At 34.9% G+C, this 17768-nt stretch overlaps 1 protein-coding gene across 7 annotated transcripts in view; it reads right to left on the bottom strand.

The window, feature by feature from the left end:
• PTPN4 (protein tyrosine phosphatase non-receptor type 4) overlaps positions 1-17768 on the bottom strand; it is a 116534-nt gene that overhangs the window by 57617 nt on the left and 41149 nt on the right. For 5 of the 7 annotated variants that reach the window (XR_014184499.1, XM_082057201.1, XM_082057197.1 and 2 more), the window contains 6 exons: positions 15767-15921; positions 9258-9365; positions 5343-5385; positions 5167-5245; positions 1174-1218; positions 876-928 (listed from right to left, as the gene is read on the bottom strand). Coding sequence is in view for 6 of the 7 variants with exons in the window: in XM_082057201.1 (XP_081913327.1) it covers positions 876-928; positions 1174-1218; positions 5167-5245; positions 5343-5385; positions 9258-9365; positions 15767-15904 (466 nt within the window). In the remaining variant the exon portion in view is untranslated. Of the gene's footprint in view, positions 1-875; positions 929-1173; positions 1219-4838; positions 5008-5166; positions 5246-5342; positions 5386-9257; positions 9366-15766; positions 15922-16107; positions 17117-17768 lie in introns of those variants that run through there. The other 2 variants (XM_082057199.1, XM_082057202.1) reach the window with 2 other exon arrangements.

Raw genomic sequence — 17768 nt, 5'->3', positions numbered from 1 at the left:
GTAGCGGGAGTTCAGGAGTTTTGTTTAAGAGAAATTGTTCTATTGATTGATCTGGAAAAAGGTGACCAAAACTAACAAAACTATACATAAAACATTGCATTACTGTACTTTTTTCCGCTGAAAAGATTAACCTGGACACTATTTCTCTGATATGTTCGAAGTATACATAGTACTAAAAGTAGGTATATGTATCTTTAACAGCAGAAAAATGCATGAACCTAGATGGACATACGAGGATTGCTTATAAAACTGAACTTCTGGCAATCACAAATTTCAAGAACTAAGTGCTGAACAGTCTTTTAGTTGATTAGTTGTTGTGGTTTTTTTGTTTTTTTTTTTCCACTGAACAACTTAATTATGAAGGAAAATGGGGAGAGAGGAAGAGGACTAAATCTCAGCCTTCGAGACTTATCTACTCACTGGATGGCTTAAAATTGACAACAACTTTTTGCCCAGATATGAACAGAATTCCTTTTTCACATCTATTTGTAGATTCACTGTATGGTATGTTAAAACTGTTTCAGTGTCTAAAAAATGTTTTATTATCATTCTCAAGAAAAAAAACAAACCTAACTCCACATTTCAGAATACAGAGAAATACAAAAGGATTGTTTTGGGACTTTTAACTGCATGGGTTTAAAGAAGGCAAGCAGAGACTGTTACCAGTATCTTTTCCACATTAGTTCAGCAAAACATGTTGGCGGGGGGGGAGTGTAGAAAAACCACCCACCCATATTTCCTTAGCCATGATAAAAGTAGCATCATGCCCACAAACACAGTATAATGCTAGAAAAACTATATTCTTTAGAAACTAATCAATACTACTTTTTATGTATTTCAGTAGTAACATGTACATGAATACTACTTATACTTACATTGAACAGCATAGGAAGCCAGAAGAGCAGCAGTATTATAAGGACAGGGCAATCTGTTTTGGTTTTAAAATGGGAAATAAATAAAATTACATATTTCATGTGAGACTTGGATTATTTTGAAAAGCCTAATCTTTCATAGCCTATGAACAAATTAGAGAGAATTATTATAAACACTTCTACTTGCATGAACAGTAATTTATTTTTAAAATATTTTTATTTTTGCAGGTAAAATCCCTCACCATTAACTTTTTCTCAACCAAAGCTGCATTTCATGTTCAACACAACAAAAATGTCTTACCTTCCAGTAAGAATGTCCTGTTTAATTTGCAAAAAATACTGGTACCTTATTTAAAGAAAGAAACAAAACCACTATAAGTAAAAATAAAATTATGTAATTATTTTTCATCGATTTAATGCATTTTGCTTTCAGTTAGTGCAAAACTAAAACTTCACATTTTGCTTGCTATTTCTTTAACTCCTATGGTTAAGAATAAACTATGATTAGTAAAATAATAATACAACTTTGTAAATTAAACTAGTTACAGGTTATGAAGAAAAGCATTATATTTCACTAAAAGGCTGCAAATTTAACATTCTACCTGATTTATTTTCCAATATTTATGTTGAATTTAAAGTTTAAAAAGAGAAAAAAGAAATGCCTTCATGGTGAATGAGTGTGAACAATAGAACTAATTAATACAGCAATGAAAATTTGAATTTTGCCTCTGTGTATAGAAGTACCCCAATAAGAATGATTTGTACTCCATGTAGATGAAATTACTTTATTCTTATTTAATATTTGATGTTACTCTGTTTTCATTTAAATTAAAATAATTACTCTTAGTATTTTGGAGTTACATTCTTAACTAAAAGTTGTGGATTCTATTATGGCAAATTTCTTCTGATTGACTTCCCTTGAACTTCTGAAGTTTTCTTTAATTATGATGCGAGAAAAGCTTGTTTTAGAAATTCATCTAGTCTTCCCAGGCCCACTCTTTCAAGTCAAGGAGATAGAGAGAGCCAAAGGAACAGATAAACACTTTAAAACAAGAACTATTTCCCATGAAACAGTGGCAGCAGAAACACTGACACAGAAATCCCAACAAACCTGAAAGTGCAAACAGATTTCTCTAAATTACTTCCTTTGTTTGTCCTATAAAACCCAAATATTTTGTTAACATCTCAGAATGAATCTTTTGTTCATACAATTTAGTTCCTTCATAGTTCACTCAAAGGTTTCAGACAATTTCAAAGTAGTACAAATGTTTATATCAAGTGGCAAATCACACTTACTATAAACCTGCACTCACACAGAGACTGAAGTGTGGTAACAAGACCTCCTGAGATGGCAGGATGTTATTAGCACAAGCTTAAACCTTCAGCAAAAACCCCTTATAATAGAGCATAAAAGCAGCTGTAGAATTTAGGCTCTGATGCCCTTTTATTTAAAAAAAAAAAAAAGTTTCACTGAGTGGAAAACTTAAACATCATTCCTGCTTTCTTATATATTTATTCTGTTTTGGGACCTCCTACGTTATTATTGTTACAAAACTGATCTGGTTTCCTTCTTGTAGTTCTGATTCAAAAGTAGAGAGTCAGACACTCTCATTCATCATAAACACTCATCAGAATTACTTATCAAAAATCACCTTTTTCAAGTTTGACTGAAACCAAACATTTCCCAATATGAGCTTGCAATAAGAAATTAAAACCAAAATATATCACTTGATTACACAGGACTTCTTATTACTGTATAGTCTTCGGGAAGTGGATTAACTACCGCTTTGAAGACTTCAATAAACATTTACACAAACATGCACTGAAATGCAGTCATTTACAAGCTAAATATAGCAGAGAGTTAAAACATTCAACGTTTGAAAAAAAAAAATGAGGCAAAACACTCACAAACGGACCAACAAAGACGTAAAGCCCATGTACTCAACTCCTACAAAACCATCTAGAAGTTCTTAAACTGACCAGAATGGCAAGAAGCCTAGTTTAAGGTTTAAGTTAAAAGTGAGGCATTAGCCAGGCTTTAAAGACTTCAAAATACTTTTCATATGCTACCTTACAATGCATATTGAAACAAACAGAAAAGACAGATAAAGCAAAATTTCTTTACGTGTTAAAAAAGTGCAATAATTGACAAGTTCTATTCATGCTTAGTTTGAGCATCTCTTCATAAAACATCCAGAAAAAAAGAAAAAAAAAAAATCTATTTTTCCTATTTTTTCTGTTAACATTTCTGGCTTCAAAAATGTAGGACAAAAAGATTCTGTATGTGCAGCTGCACCTTTTTTTTTTTTTTTTTTTTTGGTGTAATGCTTTTTTAGAAATATTCCATTGTAGCTAAGGGATTTCACGATTAGGGAACACCAAGCAGAGTTAATTTTCTGTCCACTGTTTTCAGCTAACAGTGAAGTTAATTGCTTGTTAGCTAATGACCCCAGCTTGAACACAGAAGCCTCACAAACTATTGAGCAGAATGGGAAATCAATGGAAGCCTTAGCAATGGAGATCCGAAAGAGCCTGCACAACAAATTCAGCTAGAACAACGAAGGTGGCATTGCATTACAATATTTTCATCTTCCTGATATATATATATATACACACACACATACACATATATAGAAAAGGGTAAGACAGAATTATTGCTAACTGCAGTCAGCATTAATAAGCAAGTCTTTTTGCCACGAGCAGAACTAACGAAGTTTCATTGCCAAGACAAGCTCCTAAAGCTAAACTCTCCAACATAAGGTGAGCTCCTGTTGACCCTCCCAGACCCGGGGCATTCAGAACCTGCCAACCGCACACACATTTGCACAGGTCTAGTAAGACACAAGCTTGCACTGAACTGTTCCCTGACATCCATTAATATGGCGACTCATTCCTCTGTTTTCATGATATTTATAAGAACTGGGCACCTTTGAAAAGTTTCAGCTTGAGACAGAATTGTCAGAAGTCTGCATTTTGTTTCTTTCTGTTTTTAAGGGGGAAACACTGATGACATGAAAGGAGCCCAGATATGTGACACGGCATCCAAACTTCACTTCAAAAAAAAAAAAAAACCCTCACAGATAATAACCCTCTCTTTATAATAATTCCAAATACAAAACAGTTTTCTCAGGGGCAATTAGGCATATTAGCAAGAAAGGCAGAGCTGACCTAGATACAGCAATCATACATTATTTCTCATCTAAAAGGATGCTGTATTTATAGCTTTGTATTTACAGCGTAACATTTAAAGTAAACAGTTGTCTCTTCACTGTTTACTTCATGTTGATCAACATTTACTGTTTTTTCCATCTCCTTAGAAATATTACATCTTTTCCTTTAATTTAAATAATACATTTTTCATTATTCTGATATAGTAAGTTGCCAAATTTTCCTAGAGTAAATATTTCAATACAACAAAGCCTGATTCAGGATCTCTGGGACTCATTTTAGCAAAATTCTGTCTGCATAAATATGTGTAAAATTTTGTCCAAAATATGATGAATCAAAATAAATTATAAACAAACGTGGACTCAAATTTTCACAGTTTTGGTAATTACATTTCTAAAGCTATCCTTAGTAATTTAGATATTGTTTTTGAATGGGGCTGACCTGTTTTCAGAATGGCTGACATCCAAAAATTCCAATCTGTCAAATCCTGCCACTTAGGTGGAGGACCAGCACTAATTAAAAATACTGAAAATTTGAGGCATTTCTTCAGGGAATAATTGCAACTCACAAGCCTCCTATCTTGATTCATACTGAGCATTTTCTTCAACAGACTTCAACAAATTGCTATCGAAATAAGCTTACATGCTTCAAGCTAGGACTAAAACCATACAAAGAGATAGATTTTATTAGTGCAAGCAGAAAACTGAGGAAAAAATATTCAAGAAATAAAATGCAGAAAGCTTGGTATTTTTTTAATCACAAGAGAGAACACAAGTAAGGATAAAATTAAATTTGTACTCATTGGTGAATAGTGAGATTAAATTTTTCCTCTCTTCTGTATTTTCCATTTCTGTTTCTACTTGGTAGTATTTTCGTCATGTAGTTACTTCACTTTGCATATAAGTTCATAAATTTATTCACAGAGGCTTTCTGTTATATTGATTTGGTGCAACTGCATTGCTCATATCTGTAATTATTAGGCAAAAATTAGAAGCTTGCAAGTAAGACGCAAAAATGATTTAAAAGAAAATTTCCATGTCGCACCTTAAAAAAAATTACTGATCATTTTCCCCTTAAACATAAGCCTTATAGAAAACTGTTTCATAAATAAATTAACTAGACCTACCTTGTATATTCTTCCTGGAGCTTGTTTGGGTCACTTACAAAAAACTTAACTCTGAAATTCAAACTGTGAGGAGATCCTCCTACGGTCAAGAAAAGTTATTTCTAATTAATCAGGGTACCCTGGGAAATCAGCATAACAATGATATATGAATTGACCAAATACATACATGTACTCACTTTTTAATTGTTTCCTGATGGGTTTGTTTGGATCCAACCACCTCTGGAAAGAGACAAATCATAACACAAACTTTAGAGAAACAAAAAAAAGTACCAATTATAGCCTTATACTGCAAAAAAACGTTGCTTTTCTATTCCTTTTTACCAGAATGTCCTACTGGCATACAAAGCCTTGTTACTGATTCTGGACAGAGAGCCACATGATCATCAACAGTTGCTCTTGTTCTTCTTTCCATGAGATTACCTGTTGTCCAGGTATCTGTCTCTTACACTGCCTGCTTGATTACGACTTGGTTCCTCGACTGTCACATGAGTCTGAGAAAGGTTAAAACTTGATTATGGTGTGTTTCACAATTTTCAGCTACTCTTTAATCTGATCATCTAAAGTGGACTAACTGTGGCAGTGAAGAGCTATAAGCAGGCTAATTTACCCAACTCAGAAGTTAATCTGCTTAAACTAGTTCCAGCAGTTTGACTCTGCATTTTGCAGGTCTGACACATCCAGGGAGTGATACCACTGGCTCAGACTCTCTTCATGTTGTCAGCTTCAGTGTCATCTCTGGTAAGTCGCTAATTGGCATCTTGGAAAGCAGAGGCTCAGCACTCAGCCTCCTGGATGAAGGACCAGAGAACAACTTTACCAAACAGTGCTCAATCTTGATTGTCTCTACAGCAGAATGCTGCTGTCAGGAAGTACAGACAAATCTTTATAAAAATCAATGCTGCAAATTTCAGAGAGAAGTATGGTTATCTGCAAAGCCCTACAAGTTGTTTAAACCACTCCTCACCAGCAATCCAGAAGACTCTGCACATACGAACGTAGTTCAGTTAACTGTTAAGTCTACCTTTGTTATCATTAGTGGTCAATTCCTCAGTTTGCCTTGCGATGCAAACCCAAAAGCCTCAGGAAACAGTTACATGGCCTCAGTTCTTACGAAGTGATAGAGACCTAACCATGTAGGGTATGTAACTACTGCACATTTATCACAAGGCTTTTTATAATATTTTTTCATGTGAGGGAGGCGAAAGCAAACACACAGAGGTACCTGAGCTATCTGACACACACTATGGATCTGAAGTTAGCTCCGAGTCATTTCATTCACTGGGAATAATAAACAGTTATGACCAAATCCAATGCTGTATCTCTCTATTAGAAAACTTAAGAGGAACTAAAGATACAGTTTCATGCAGCTTAGAGAGAGGGCAATTACTTCAAAATGACCTCAGACAATCAATTATATTTAAGACTAAATGTAATGGCTTAAGAAAGGACTCTCCAGACAGGGATACAGGTTAATTTTATATAAGAATCTTTCAAAACACGGTCAAAGATACTACAGTATCTTTAAGCTAGGGCATATGATCCAATGTATCTGCTAAAAGCACAGATCTGACTGATAATCCTTAGATTTTGTTTCTGTGTGAAATACTGTTTGAGATTACAGTTAATCCAGAAAAGATGGAATTGAAATGCCTAGCAGAAATCTTGTATTTACATTTTCTTCTGGCTGTAAAGATCAATTTGATATGTACCAGCGTAGCTCGAAACACAGAGGAGTAACTGGTTTTTGAATCATATTTAACAGGCGACATCACCGGATCCAAATGCAAAAGGTGTTTTTTCTCTCTGGTAAACTGAAGAGGGTTAAACCACTTACTATTGTAAAGAAGCTGAAGTTGACAGGATTTAGGCAGAAGTGCCAGAACTCCATGAATCAAGGTGCTGCTAGCAAGGTGTGTTAGCCCATTCACATCCCAGTAAGTCTGAGAGGCAGGTAAGTTTGGGGATCCATGAAGTTTGTACCCCAGTTCCTTGGAGAGTCATGTCTGTGCTCTCTCCTCCCCCAGTGCCCAGGACCCCAAGTCAATACACCCCTCCAGCTGTGCACAGCACCAGGGCTTTCCTGCACTGCCTTCTACTGGGACATTAGTACTATAAAAAACAAAAAAACCCAACCGAACAAAGAAAGCCTGTGCAGTTTATGAAATCCACATTTACACACAATGATAGAGGTTTCCACATCCAATCAGCAGAATTGGCTTTCCCCCATCATCTTTATCTCCTGCCGTATTGACTATATCTTAAGTAATATTCCGCTGTGTTATTTCACAACTAAGTAGAATATTTGTCAATCCAATCTCGTTTCTTTGTCCAAATGAAGCAAGTGTAAAAGTAAACTGATAGAAAAAAATGAAATTAGTCACACACATAATTTTTTCAAGCTTACATGACTAATATTGGTAACATTTCTATTTAGCTCTGACACATTGTTTTCATGGCAACTAGATATGTGCTGAAAAGCCAAAATATTTAGAAGTCAAAGAATACTAAACCTTTAAATCATGTGCTTATATCAAATAGCTGTGAAGTCATTCTTCTTTCAGACTAACTCTTAACCAGATCCTTCTATTACAGTGTTGTGTTCAGCTGCTTCTAGATAGATAAACTAAAAAAAAAAAAAAGAGCTTAGAGGCCTAAGCTTTGGAAAGCCAGACAAGTGATAATGAGAAACACTACAAATTTCTGAATGTTGAGTAAAATATTGAGTGATACTCAATTAAATACTTCTTAAACAAAGCTGGAAAATAATTCAGCCCTTTCTACAGCATGGCTATGTCTTTTCAGTCTGGAAACAAAGTTCAGAATAAAAAGATTAAATGAGGCCAGCTTGCCAATGTCTTAACAGAACTATCCATAGTTACAAAAGAAAGCTTTGTTACATATCTACAACTGTTCTATACAGCTTACTCATATTAATAATCTTAACATTACCAGAATTTAGAAAAAGACTATAATTAAGAATAACTTGCTTTAGAGAAGAAAGAAATGTGGAAGTAGTTCACTGTTCAGGTAGAAGAAAAATTACGGCTGTACTGTGACTTCTTTCTTCTTTTTCTAAAGTTGACATTAAAAATAAGTAAAAAGAAAATCCCAACCTTTTAGTAAGATGAAAAAGTATTCCTTCTTTTTAGAATAGTTACTCTTGATGGTAAAACAACAGTAGACCAAATCTGCACTTACCAAAGAAAGTTGCATTATCTTCTGAAATTCACCTTAGTTACTGAATGATTAACACTTTACAGTGTCACTTATCTCTACAGATCATATTCTGCACATTTTGTGAACAAAAACTACTTTTGACACACAAGCTCACAGATAAATTTAGACACCATCACTCTGACATGCATATAATGGGAATTAGATAAAAAATTGTATTATAAAGAATAATACTTAGTTAAATTGCACTTTAAAACAAGTATTGAGCATTTGATACCTACAAAAGAAAGTATTCAAGAAGTATTCTTCAAGTAATCATGATCCCCGCAGTACAGCTGTAGCTATTACAGCCACAGAACATTATAGGTGGATCTACTGGTGAACTATAAAGTGATTTACAAAGTTTCACTCCAATGGAATTTCCTTTCAATTAAAGCACATAAACTATTATAAACACTCATTTTCAAAGTACTCCCTTCCATTTTCTATCAAGGTGATGAGCTGACAGCCCTTGTCAGCTAATGAAACACTATTAAAAGACCTACCAGGTATCTGGGTTAGAAACAAAAATATCATACAGGACAATCTAGAAACTCTCATTTTTATATAAGTCCTAATGAATTAAAAAAAAAAAAGTTACTATTTCTGATCCTAACTGACAATGACCATGCAGTCTAGTACATAGATACAATAAAACAAGCAATATTCTTTTAAGATTTTGTTTCATAAGCACAGATCTCAACATTTTACTCCAAACTTGTTAAATACTAACATTTAGTTCTATTGTAACTACAAGGTGATACAAACGCACTCAAATGACACAGCTGGAGAAGAGGGCACAATATTGCAACGGCTTCTATTTACTTCTCTTTACAATGACATACAGTACAGTGATGAACATAAAACAGTCAACTTACAGGGTTATCAGTAGATTCATCAGCCAACTGTAAACCGAAGTAATCTCTCTCTGTCAAATCGAGATGCTTGAAGACTACATCCAACAGAACTTGTCCCTGATCATGTTTCTGAAGAAAACAAATACATACGCTGTTTAATGAACAAATAATAACTGGACACACATAGTTCAGGCAGGCAGAGCACATACACATTTAGATGTGCTTCAGCAGCCTAACTTTTAAATATCAAACATTTTAAATATCAAAAATTGTATCTTATTTTTAAACAAGCTTCATCTCTCTTCTTGAAACATATGTAAGGAATTATTATTTTTCCTCCCTGCCATCTTCTAAGAGTAAGAATTTCTCACTTGTCAGTTAGCTACAGGATTATACCTGAAAGCCATTCACTAGCCAAATTTGATATTTAAAAGAAGTACTAAAAAAAAAAAGGCTAAGATGTGACAAGGAAATCTGTAGCCTTGTTTGGGTCACTGAATTTAAAAGAACAGGTCTGTACAAGTTATTCTTACTTATTTTATCTAAAAATCTATTTGAGAATCTAAATGAACCAGCATATTGAAAATGTTTCCTAAGTTAAATAACATAGATAGCTGAAGCAGCCAAATATCTGGGAAGTGCTATTTAAATGTCTTCTCTCAAAGATACTTCACTCCAAATGAACTAATTCAAAAGAACAGAATAAAAGTAATATTGCTCTTCAGAGACAAGCAAACAAACTTGATTTCTACTACAGGGACAAATCCCACACAGAAAATGCTATAAAAAGAAACTGTAGTTGTTGGTACCTAGTAATTTTTTGCCTAACCTGAAAATAGTGCCAACACAGCAACTGAAACGCTGAGTGTACCATTATGACAGGACTTATTAGACATTTGGTGAAACCTGAAGGGAGTTTCCCAAAGAAGTGTCTGAGATTCTTGAAGTAGAAAGATGAGGAAAAATTCTGCAAGAACAACTGTCGACCAAAAAAATTTTAAAAAATAAAAAAGGTCCCAAGTAATATTGATGCTACAGTGGATTTGATACATCTCACCTTGTTTAGTATAGGCAGTAAGAAATTTTTGAAGCTTGAAAACAAAAAACTGCTGTTCTGCTCCCAAAGTTTACTTTTTCAGCTGTTAAAACAGAAGTATGTAACTAAAAGGCCAAAAGGAGGTTTCAACAATTTCATTAATGTCCACGTACAAGAAAAATCTACAAATCGCATTCAGACATTTCTTGGCATCTAAGTGTATCCCATCAAAACTCTCTTTTTTTTTTATTCAGCTGAAATTACATTTAATTTAAGTAAACTGTCAAAAACATTTATTGGGAGCTAAAAACTCCAAGAAGCTTGAACATTGATTTCATAATAAAAATACCCCGGAAAATAGTTATCAACAAATCATGCTTGAAGTGATCCCAGCAGAGCAATCATAACCACAGCTCTGCATATTTAATTTGAAATTACATAAGGCATATATTTCAGATCCCATATAAATTTGGCTAAGTTACAGTGATCTAAGAATTGCTATATTTACTTTGAAACACTATTAAAAAAAATAGAAAATTTCCTGCTGTTTCATGAACAGGCAGTAGAAACACCAGTTAAGAAGTTCACTACTGAAAAATTTACTTTCCAATAACTAGAAAAAGCAAAGAAAAAAAACAACAGGTGTTAGCATAAGAAATACTAAGAAATACACTACAGTATAAATGTATAAGGCAATTTTTATGTACAGTCCAAAAATAGTCACTTTCATTTTTAATCAGGAGTTTCTGATGCATTTTGAAATAAACCAGTAATCGGTACAATTTTTTCAGCAAATAAAACTAACTTTAAAATTATATAGCAAGACTAATTGCTTCTTGGCACTTTTCCCCACGCAAATTTAAAACAGAATTCAAACTAAGGACTTTTAACAGTAACTATTGGAAAATTGGAGACATTTGGAAGCCAAGTTGATGCTTGCATTTACCACGGCTGACATGTTACTTCTTTGAATAACACTCAGGTATCAATTCTGTAGCTTTTCTCCAGTTTAAACCTGAGAATTTATACTATTTCTTAAATGTATGAACAGACACCTCCTAACGAAAAAGCTTAGAACTTGCTGATCTGTTTGAATTTAGTGATACAGAATGTCATTTCACGACCACAGGGAAGTTATTTCTCCTGCAAGAGAGCAGCAAATGTGGTAAGAGAAGACTAGTTTCAACATGAAGCATTTGTTTTGATCACAGTGTTTTACTCTCAATGCAAAATAAAGATAAGCATCTAGTAAAACCAGACCTCCAGTTAACCCAGCTCTGATATTTATATAATGATGTTGCAGCTTGCCAGAGCAGGTAAAGGTCACAATCCTGCTTGTTGTGAAAGGTCCAAAATATTTATAATACTACCATAACCATTGCATAGCTACTCTAAACTGTAAAAAGTATAACAAGTTCCTACTTTTGCCCATTTTTTAAAATAAAAAAGCAAAACCAACAAATACGGATTAGCTTAAAAAGAAACGTGCTTTATACCTACAAAGTTAAACATCAATATTTCCTCTTAAAACAGGGAATAATGTAAAAATATATGAAAAATGGGAACTATCTAACATAAAACTGCAGTAGTTAGGTACAAAACATATCAATTTTTTTTCTGAATTGGAATATTAGAATATTATGGGTACTTCTTACAGTCATTGCCTGAGGCAAAATGTTTAACAAATTTTGGCCTTTCACCACAAACTTGGCATCAGCACTGGACATCAATATATTAACTGCACCTTATGAGGTATCTATCATCTCATGGCTGGCATCCGGTACCACTAGATAGATACAAATCAATTTCTGATCGCAAAATTATTGTTAGCTGTTTACAGACACCCATGTTTGAAAATTTAGGAAAAGATCCGCACTTCCATAGGTTTAATGCCTGCTTACCAACTACTGCTACAATCTTCCCAATTTATGTTACTGACATTCTGGTTTTGTTGCTGGCTTACAGAACCGGCCAGCGGTACAGCAAACACCGGTAGATACTGTGCTGCTGTGCCACCCCAAACGGGTCTGGATTTCTGATGAGGGAGGGATGGGATGACAAGCCCAGGGGTTTCCTGGAGGGTCAGGCAACTCTGCTGCCCACAGGTGTGGGGAGGCCGTATTGCTCCTCTGCTCACGGCAACACTGGAACCCCCACTGCAGCCCACCACAGTACATGGGTGGGAACTCCAGCAAGTGCATCCCCAGTGTGCATGACTGCCTCCTCTCATTCTACAGCTTATGTCAATTTTGCAAGAATTAGCTTGTTTTTAAAAAAAACTTTCCAAGAAGGCTATTATTTTTTTGGTCAAAGAAAAAAGGGAAGCAACTAAGTAATGCTGAAGATTGAATTATTGAAAATTTTCGCTTCTAAAATTACAGAAGGGGTGGTGTGGGGTTTTTTGGGTTTGGGGGGGATTATTTTACATATTTTTTATTTTACTTCCATTAGAATGTAAATTCATTAAGGTGGAAGATAATTCTGAGATAATAAAGGCTCCAAACTGAAACAGTTGTCCATGACCGCTGGCCCACCATCCTTGCTCACAAAACGTCTACCTTGACTTAGTTTTTCCTGAAGTTTAGTGTCAACTCGATATCTATGTACTGGCTTTCAGGGAACACAACTAAGTCAGCCTGCACAGAAAAAACACAATTTGAGGTATTTAGACAGTTAATTAAAGCCAACTAAATCAATTTGATCTTGAAGAAGCAAGATTCCATCTCAGTTCTTCCATCTCAGTTCTTCCAGCTACACTTCCTGTGGAGGCTGCTTTTCAGAGTAGAAATTCTTCAGCTGGTAAGCAGCATGTTCTATAAAAGGATTTCTACTCTTCAAACATACACATAGGTTACTCCCAACTGATTCTTCTGCCTGTAACAAAAATAACCTTTGTCTGGCTACAATCCACAGGGATTATTTGATTTGATTTGTTACGCTCTATACGAAGTAAGGTTAAGCACAAAGAACGACTATTTTGCAGATCAATGGAAAAGGCTGGTTGAAATGTGAACTTAGAACATGTCACATAAATTATCAAGAGACATTGTCTGTGATCAGTATTTTGCTGTTGGAGAAGAAACAGCATTTGAGCACGTTTTTATTAATACAGCACTGCATACTCCAGATGATTAAGCTTTACAATCATTAGCATGCAGAATACCTATAACAATCAGCAGGAGGCAAAAGCCTTGCTATAATTTTTGTTTTTTTAACATATCTTTGTTCTTCCTGTTTTGTAAACAATTTAATAAATATTTATTGCCAAGTGTTGTGTCAACCACAATGAAGTAAAACACAGCTATAAAGCCTGAAAATCTGTATACTATGTAGGTTAGCGTACATTTGCTATGATTGCATACCTTATTGTATGCTATTTTTAAAAAAACAGACTGAAGCTGAGACCTGAGATCAACATGTTGAGCACCAAAGAACTTTTTATTCCCAAAACTCATTTTTAACAGAGAAAAACTGCGGGCTGATCTATGTAAGCACTAAAGTGTGATCCATGCAACTAAAATATTTAGTACATTAGGGAGGCAGGGAGAACATATTACATAATTTTTTCTTAAGAGAGACAGAGTAGACATTTGAGGATTTATAACTGGTGATTCTACTCTAGACAAGCACTAAGATTCTCTAACAACATACAGCTCTTGAACACCCACATCAAAAATAAGCATAATCCCCCATACCTACTGTACAACAATTACTCAGAATTATTTTAGCCAAGTCTTATAAACAAACAGAAAACCGCAAGACAGGTGGAAAATGGAAAATTCATGCATTTGACAGCAAAGAACACAACATTTACAATTTCTTGGTACTTTTAATGTTTTGTCTCCAACGACATTTTGCACATACTGCTTTTTGGCATGTGCAGTATAGACGGGAAACTGTTAACAAGGATTAGAAGAGGTACAGAAGAGCAGTGGAATATTGTAGAGAAAAAGGGAAAAGGGATATAGGAAAAGTTATCCCAGAAAGGAGATAAGGTTTGATGTCTTTAGTCATCTCTCCCCCAGCTCCTTCATCCAACATACCCACCTTAAACACTCAGAAATCCCAGAAAGTTAAATAGCTCCTGAATGAACTACAAAAATGCCTTAAGGGAACATCCTAAAACCTTCTATCTTGATTGAAAATTCTAAAACAAATATCCACCAAGTTTACCTCTAAATCTTAAACCACTCAACACTGGATCCTTGGAAGTTTTTGCTAGATAACAGATTTCACTGCTCTGACAGGTTGCTGCAGGCTGCACGGGCTCTAAGCACCTGATTACAGAACAGAGAGACACACTCATTCTCTGAACGTATCAATGTCACTAAACACTGGATATCAGAATTCCATATAATTACTGAGCATTAAAACTTTGTCAAATAGTTCAAATTAAACTTGTTCACAGATTTGAGAACTGCTTCAGTTTCTCTCTTATTTCCCAGCTGAAGTCCCACAGCCTTTTTATTCGATCCTGAGCTGCTCCTTTACTCCATTTGCTAAGTTCTGCTTTCTCTTCAAAAACTCTAATCATGATACCACCTATAACTTCTACCATCGCATTATTCAACCTTTCTCCACCTAAGTTATCCAATCTATAGCTTATAAAGTAAAAGCTGAGTTCTGTCCCACGATACCCCAAAACTTCCTTCCTGTTGAGTTCTGGTTCTTCGCACTCAAAGATTTCTTTAAATGCTTTAATGTTTTCTTGTGAGGTCCTTAACCATTGTTTGTGGGTTTTTTCCCTCAAGAAGTAGAAAGAAACGGTTGCATTTGTGTGAACACATCCACAAAACCACAAACATTTTCATTTTAAGTCCTTATCAAGCACTACAGGTTAAAAAATCTGATAAATAACCAATTTTAAATTCCAGGCTCATATGTAAAAGTTATTCACTTTTTCCAGTAAGAGTCCTTAGCATTCAGCAACCAGCTTCCTATTTTCTTTCATGCTATCCTCATTAGTGCATTAGAAGGTGCTAAATTTAACCAAGAGAAATCATGGAACAAGATTATAATCTGAGAAAAGAAAAAAAATACTTCAAGATGATAGCTGTAACCAAATATAACCATATACATGACTGAACATAGTTAGCTGCACAGTCATGAGAAGAGTTACCATTATACCTTAATCATGCTTAAAATGCAAAAATCAAAACAGAGTAAAACAAAAGCTTGCTTCTCTTTCAACTCAGTGGCAAAACTGTGCTCCATTTCCACAATACAACTTTCGTCCATGAAAAGAATTACTGGAAATAAACTATGCTTTGTGTATTCAATTTTGAAATGAAGATGTGTTAGTACTATAGAGGATGCCAGAATGACTAAGTTCACAGTGACTTATTCTGTACATGCACAGACATGCCTGCCTGAACATAACTTCCCCTTCTATTCTGTACTTAACACTACATTGAAAGCCAAACTCCAGCCGTACAAGTCCAGCAAAGGAAAACAAGCGCGGTGATAATTGATTTGCAATAAGTAAATTACTTACATTAACTCTGAAAGCTTGTACAGTGTTATCCAGGAGAAGAACGTTGCAGACCACCTCCGTATGCTGCCTGTCTCGTGCCAGCTCAGATGCTCGTACATTGTAGGTTCTGCCAGCAGGCAATCGGAAACGTGCGGTCATTACTGTCCACACAGGGTCTGCAAGCAAAACAAAAAATAAAATTTAAAAATATTTAAAAATGCAAGTGTCAGAATGTCATACTTCAAAGACAGGTCAACACACAGCAAATCCCTTGCTAAAAAACTCCATTAGAGACAAAAGAAAAATGAGTACTAAATTCATGGTATCCAACAACAAAGCTATGTCTTAAAAACTAACACAACCTTATTCCAAAACAGACAGTCCTTTACTTTCTGCTCATGGTCCACGCCTTCCCTATTTTTCTTTTTTTTCTTCTTTCCCTTTTTTTTTTTTTTGTTTTTTTAAAGAAGATTGAGAACTGCATCTTCACTTCAAAAAGCACTGTAATTGCTGGGCATCACAGCTACTACACTCCCAATATTAGAGGCAATTAAGTAATTCATTTCAGAGCAAAACAAGAAAAAAAATGCTTACTCCAAAAAGCTTTCTAGAGAAAAAGCATAGAGAAAACAGCAAGCACACAAAGATTTTGATGCATTATTCTGCAAAGCCTGTGCATTCACTGTATAATCATTAGATGCGAGAATACACAGTGATAACAAAAACATAAGCATTGTTAGTTTTTTTTAATTACAACATGGACAGATAAAGGTTTGTCAAACTACTCAATCTTCTGTCTAGGTCAATTTGATTGGATTTATGTATTTAGTTTTGAAGCACAAGCAAATCCTATTCTTCAAATACAGAAGAGTGGCCAACACAAGTATAAACCCTGTGCTAAGTGCTCATAAATAAAACACAACTGAAAAGCAACTTTCACTATTTGAAACTAAGATTCTAATGATTATCATGCAACACCAGTCCAGCAAAGTACTTCTGTGCACACATGCTATTAGCCCTATCCAGCGACACCAGCTACTTTCTTAAGTACTTCACAGGATCAAGGCCTGTGATTCACTTAATTACACACTCAGCAAGCTATTTCTACATCCTTTGACAAGGGCGTAAGCAAACAAAGTTTCATAAGTTAAGTACAGAATAAACTGGGATAGAAAATTAAAATACTTTAGAAAGTAGTAAAAGAAAACAGGTATTCTCAAAACTGAATATATAATGATTGATGTTCCTTATTCTCTGAAATATTATGAAGACTTCAAAAACATTTACACATTTGCTTCCTATTTGGGGGTAGCTGCGTATAGCGATTAAAAAAAAATAAAAAGGCTAGTTTAGCAGAGAACAGCAAACATCCAAGCAGTAACTAGAGAACTTGCCTGGCTCATAACAGATACCTGTGCTCCAACATATACGAACGAAATAGGGGTAACAAGCAGATCAATCCCCTCCTAAACAGCTGACAGCTTAGATACTGAGGCCCTCCTGGGAAAGCTGGAGAGCAAAATTCAAGCCGCTCGTACGAAGACGGGCCCGGACTTTGCGGTTTAACTTTCTTCCCACCGCCTGCAACCAACCTTCCGAGTGACTGCCCTACAAATCCCTGAGGTGCTTTGCTTTTCTGGAGCACATCTTCAGCTCTTTCAGCATGACCACACATCTCAGACATAAAGCAATATCTTTTATGATAATCCACCATTGCAAAATGTTACACTTTTGACTCAACCAGCATTTTCAGATTAAGAAGTATTTGTTTCCTTACAAGGCAGTTTTTTTTATTTGGTTGATTTGTTTTTTTTGGCTACTCAGACACTCTGGCTTCAGAACTGCAATGCTGTATTCATGAAGAATTACAGCAAGTTTATTTTTATTTTGCTAAACCAACATGACAAACTGAGAAAGGATAAAGATCCCAGATAAATCCACGAGCTGTAAGCTAAATTCACAACGTTCTCTTAATGATAAAATAATGAAAAATTGAGTCACAAACATTGAAACTCCAAAGTAA

This window comes from Streptopelia decaocto, assembly GCF_964273445.1.
Source record: "Streptopelia decaocto genome assembly, chromosome: 6".
Lineage (NCBI taxonomy): Eukaryota > Metazoa > Chordata > Aves > Columbiformes > Columbidae > Streptopelia > Streptopelia decaocto.
This window is presented reverse-complemented; position numbering and strand designations above follow the sequence as displayed.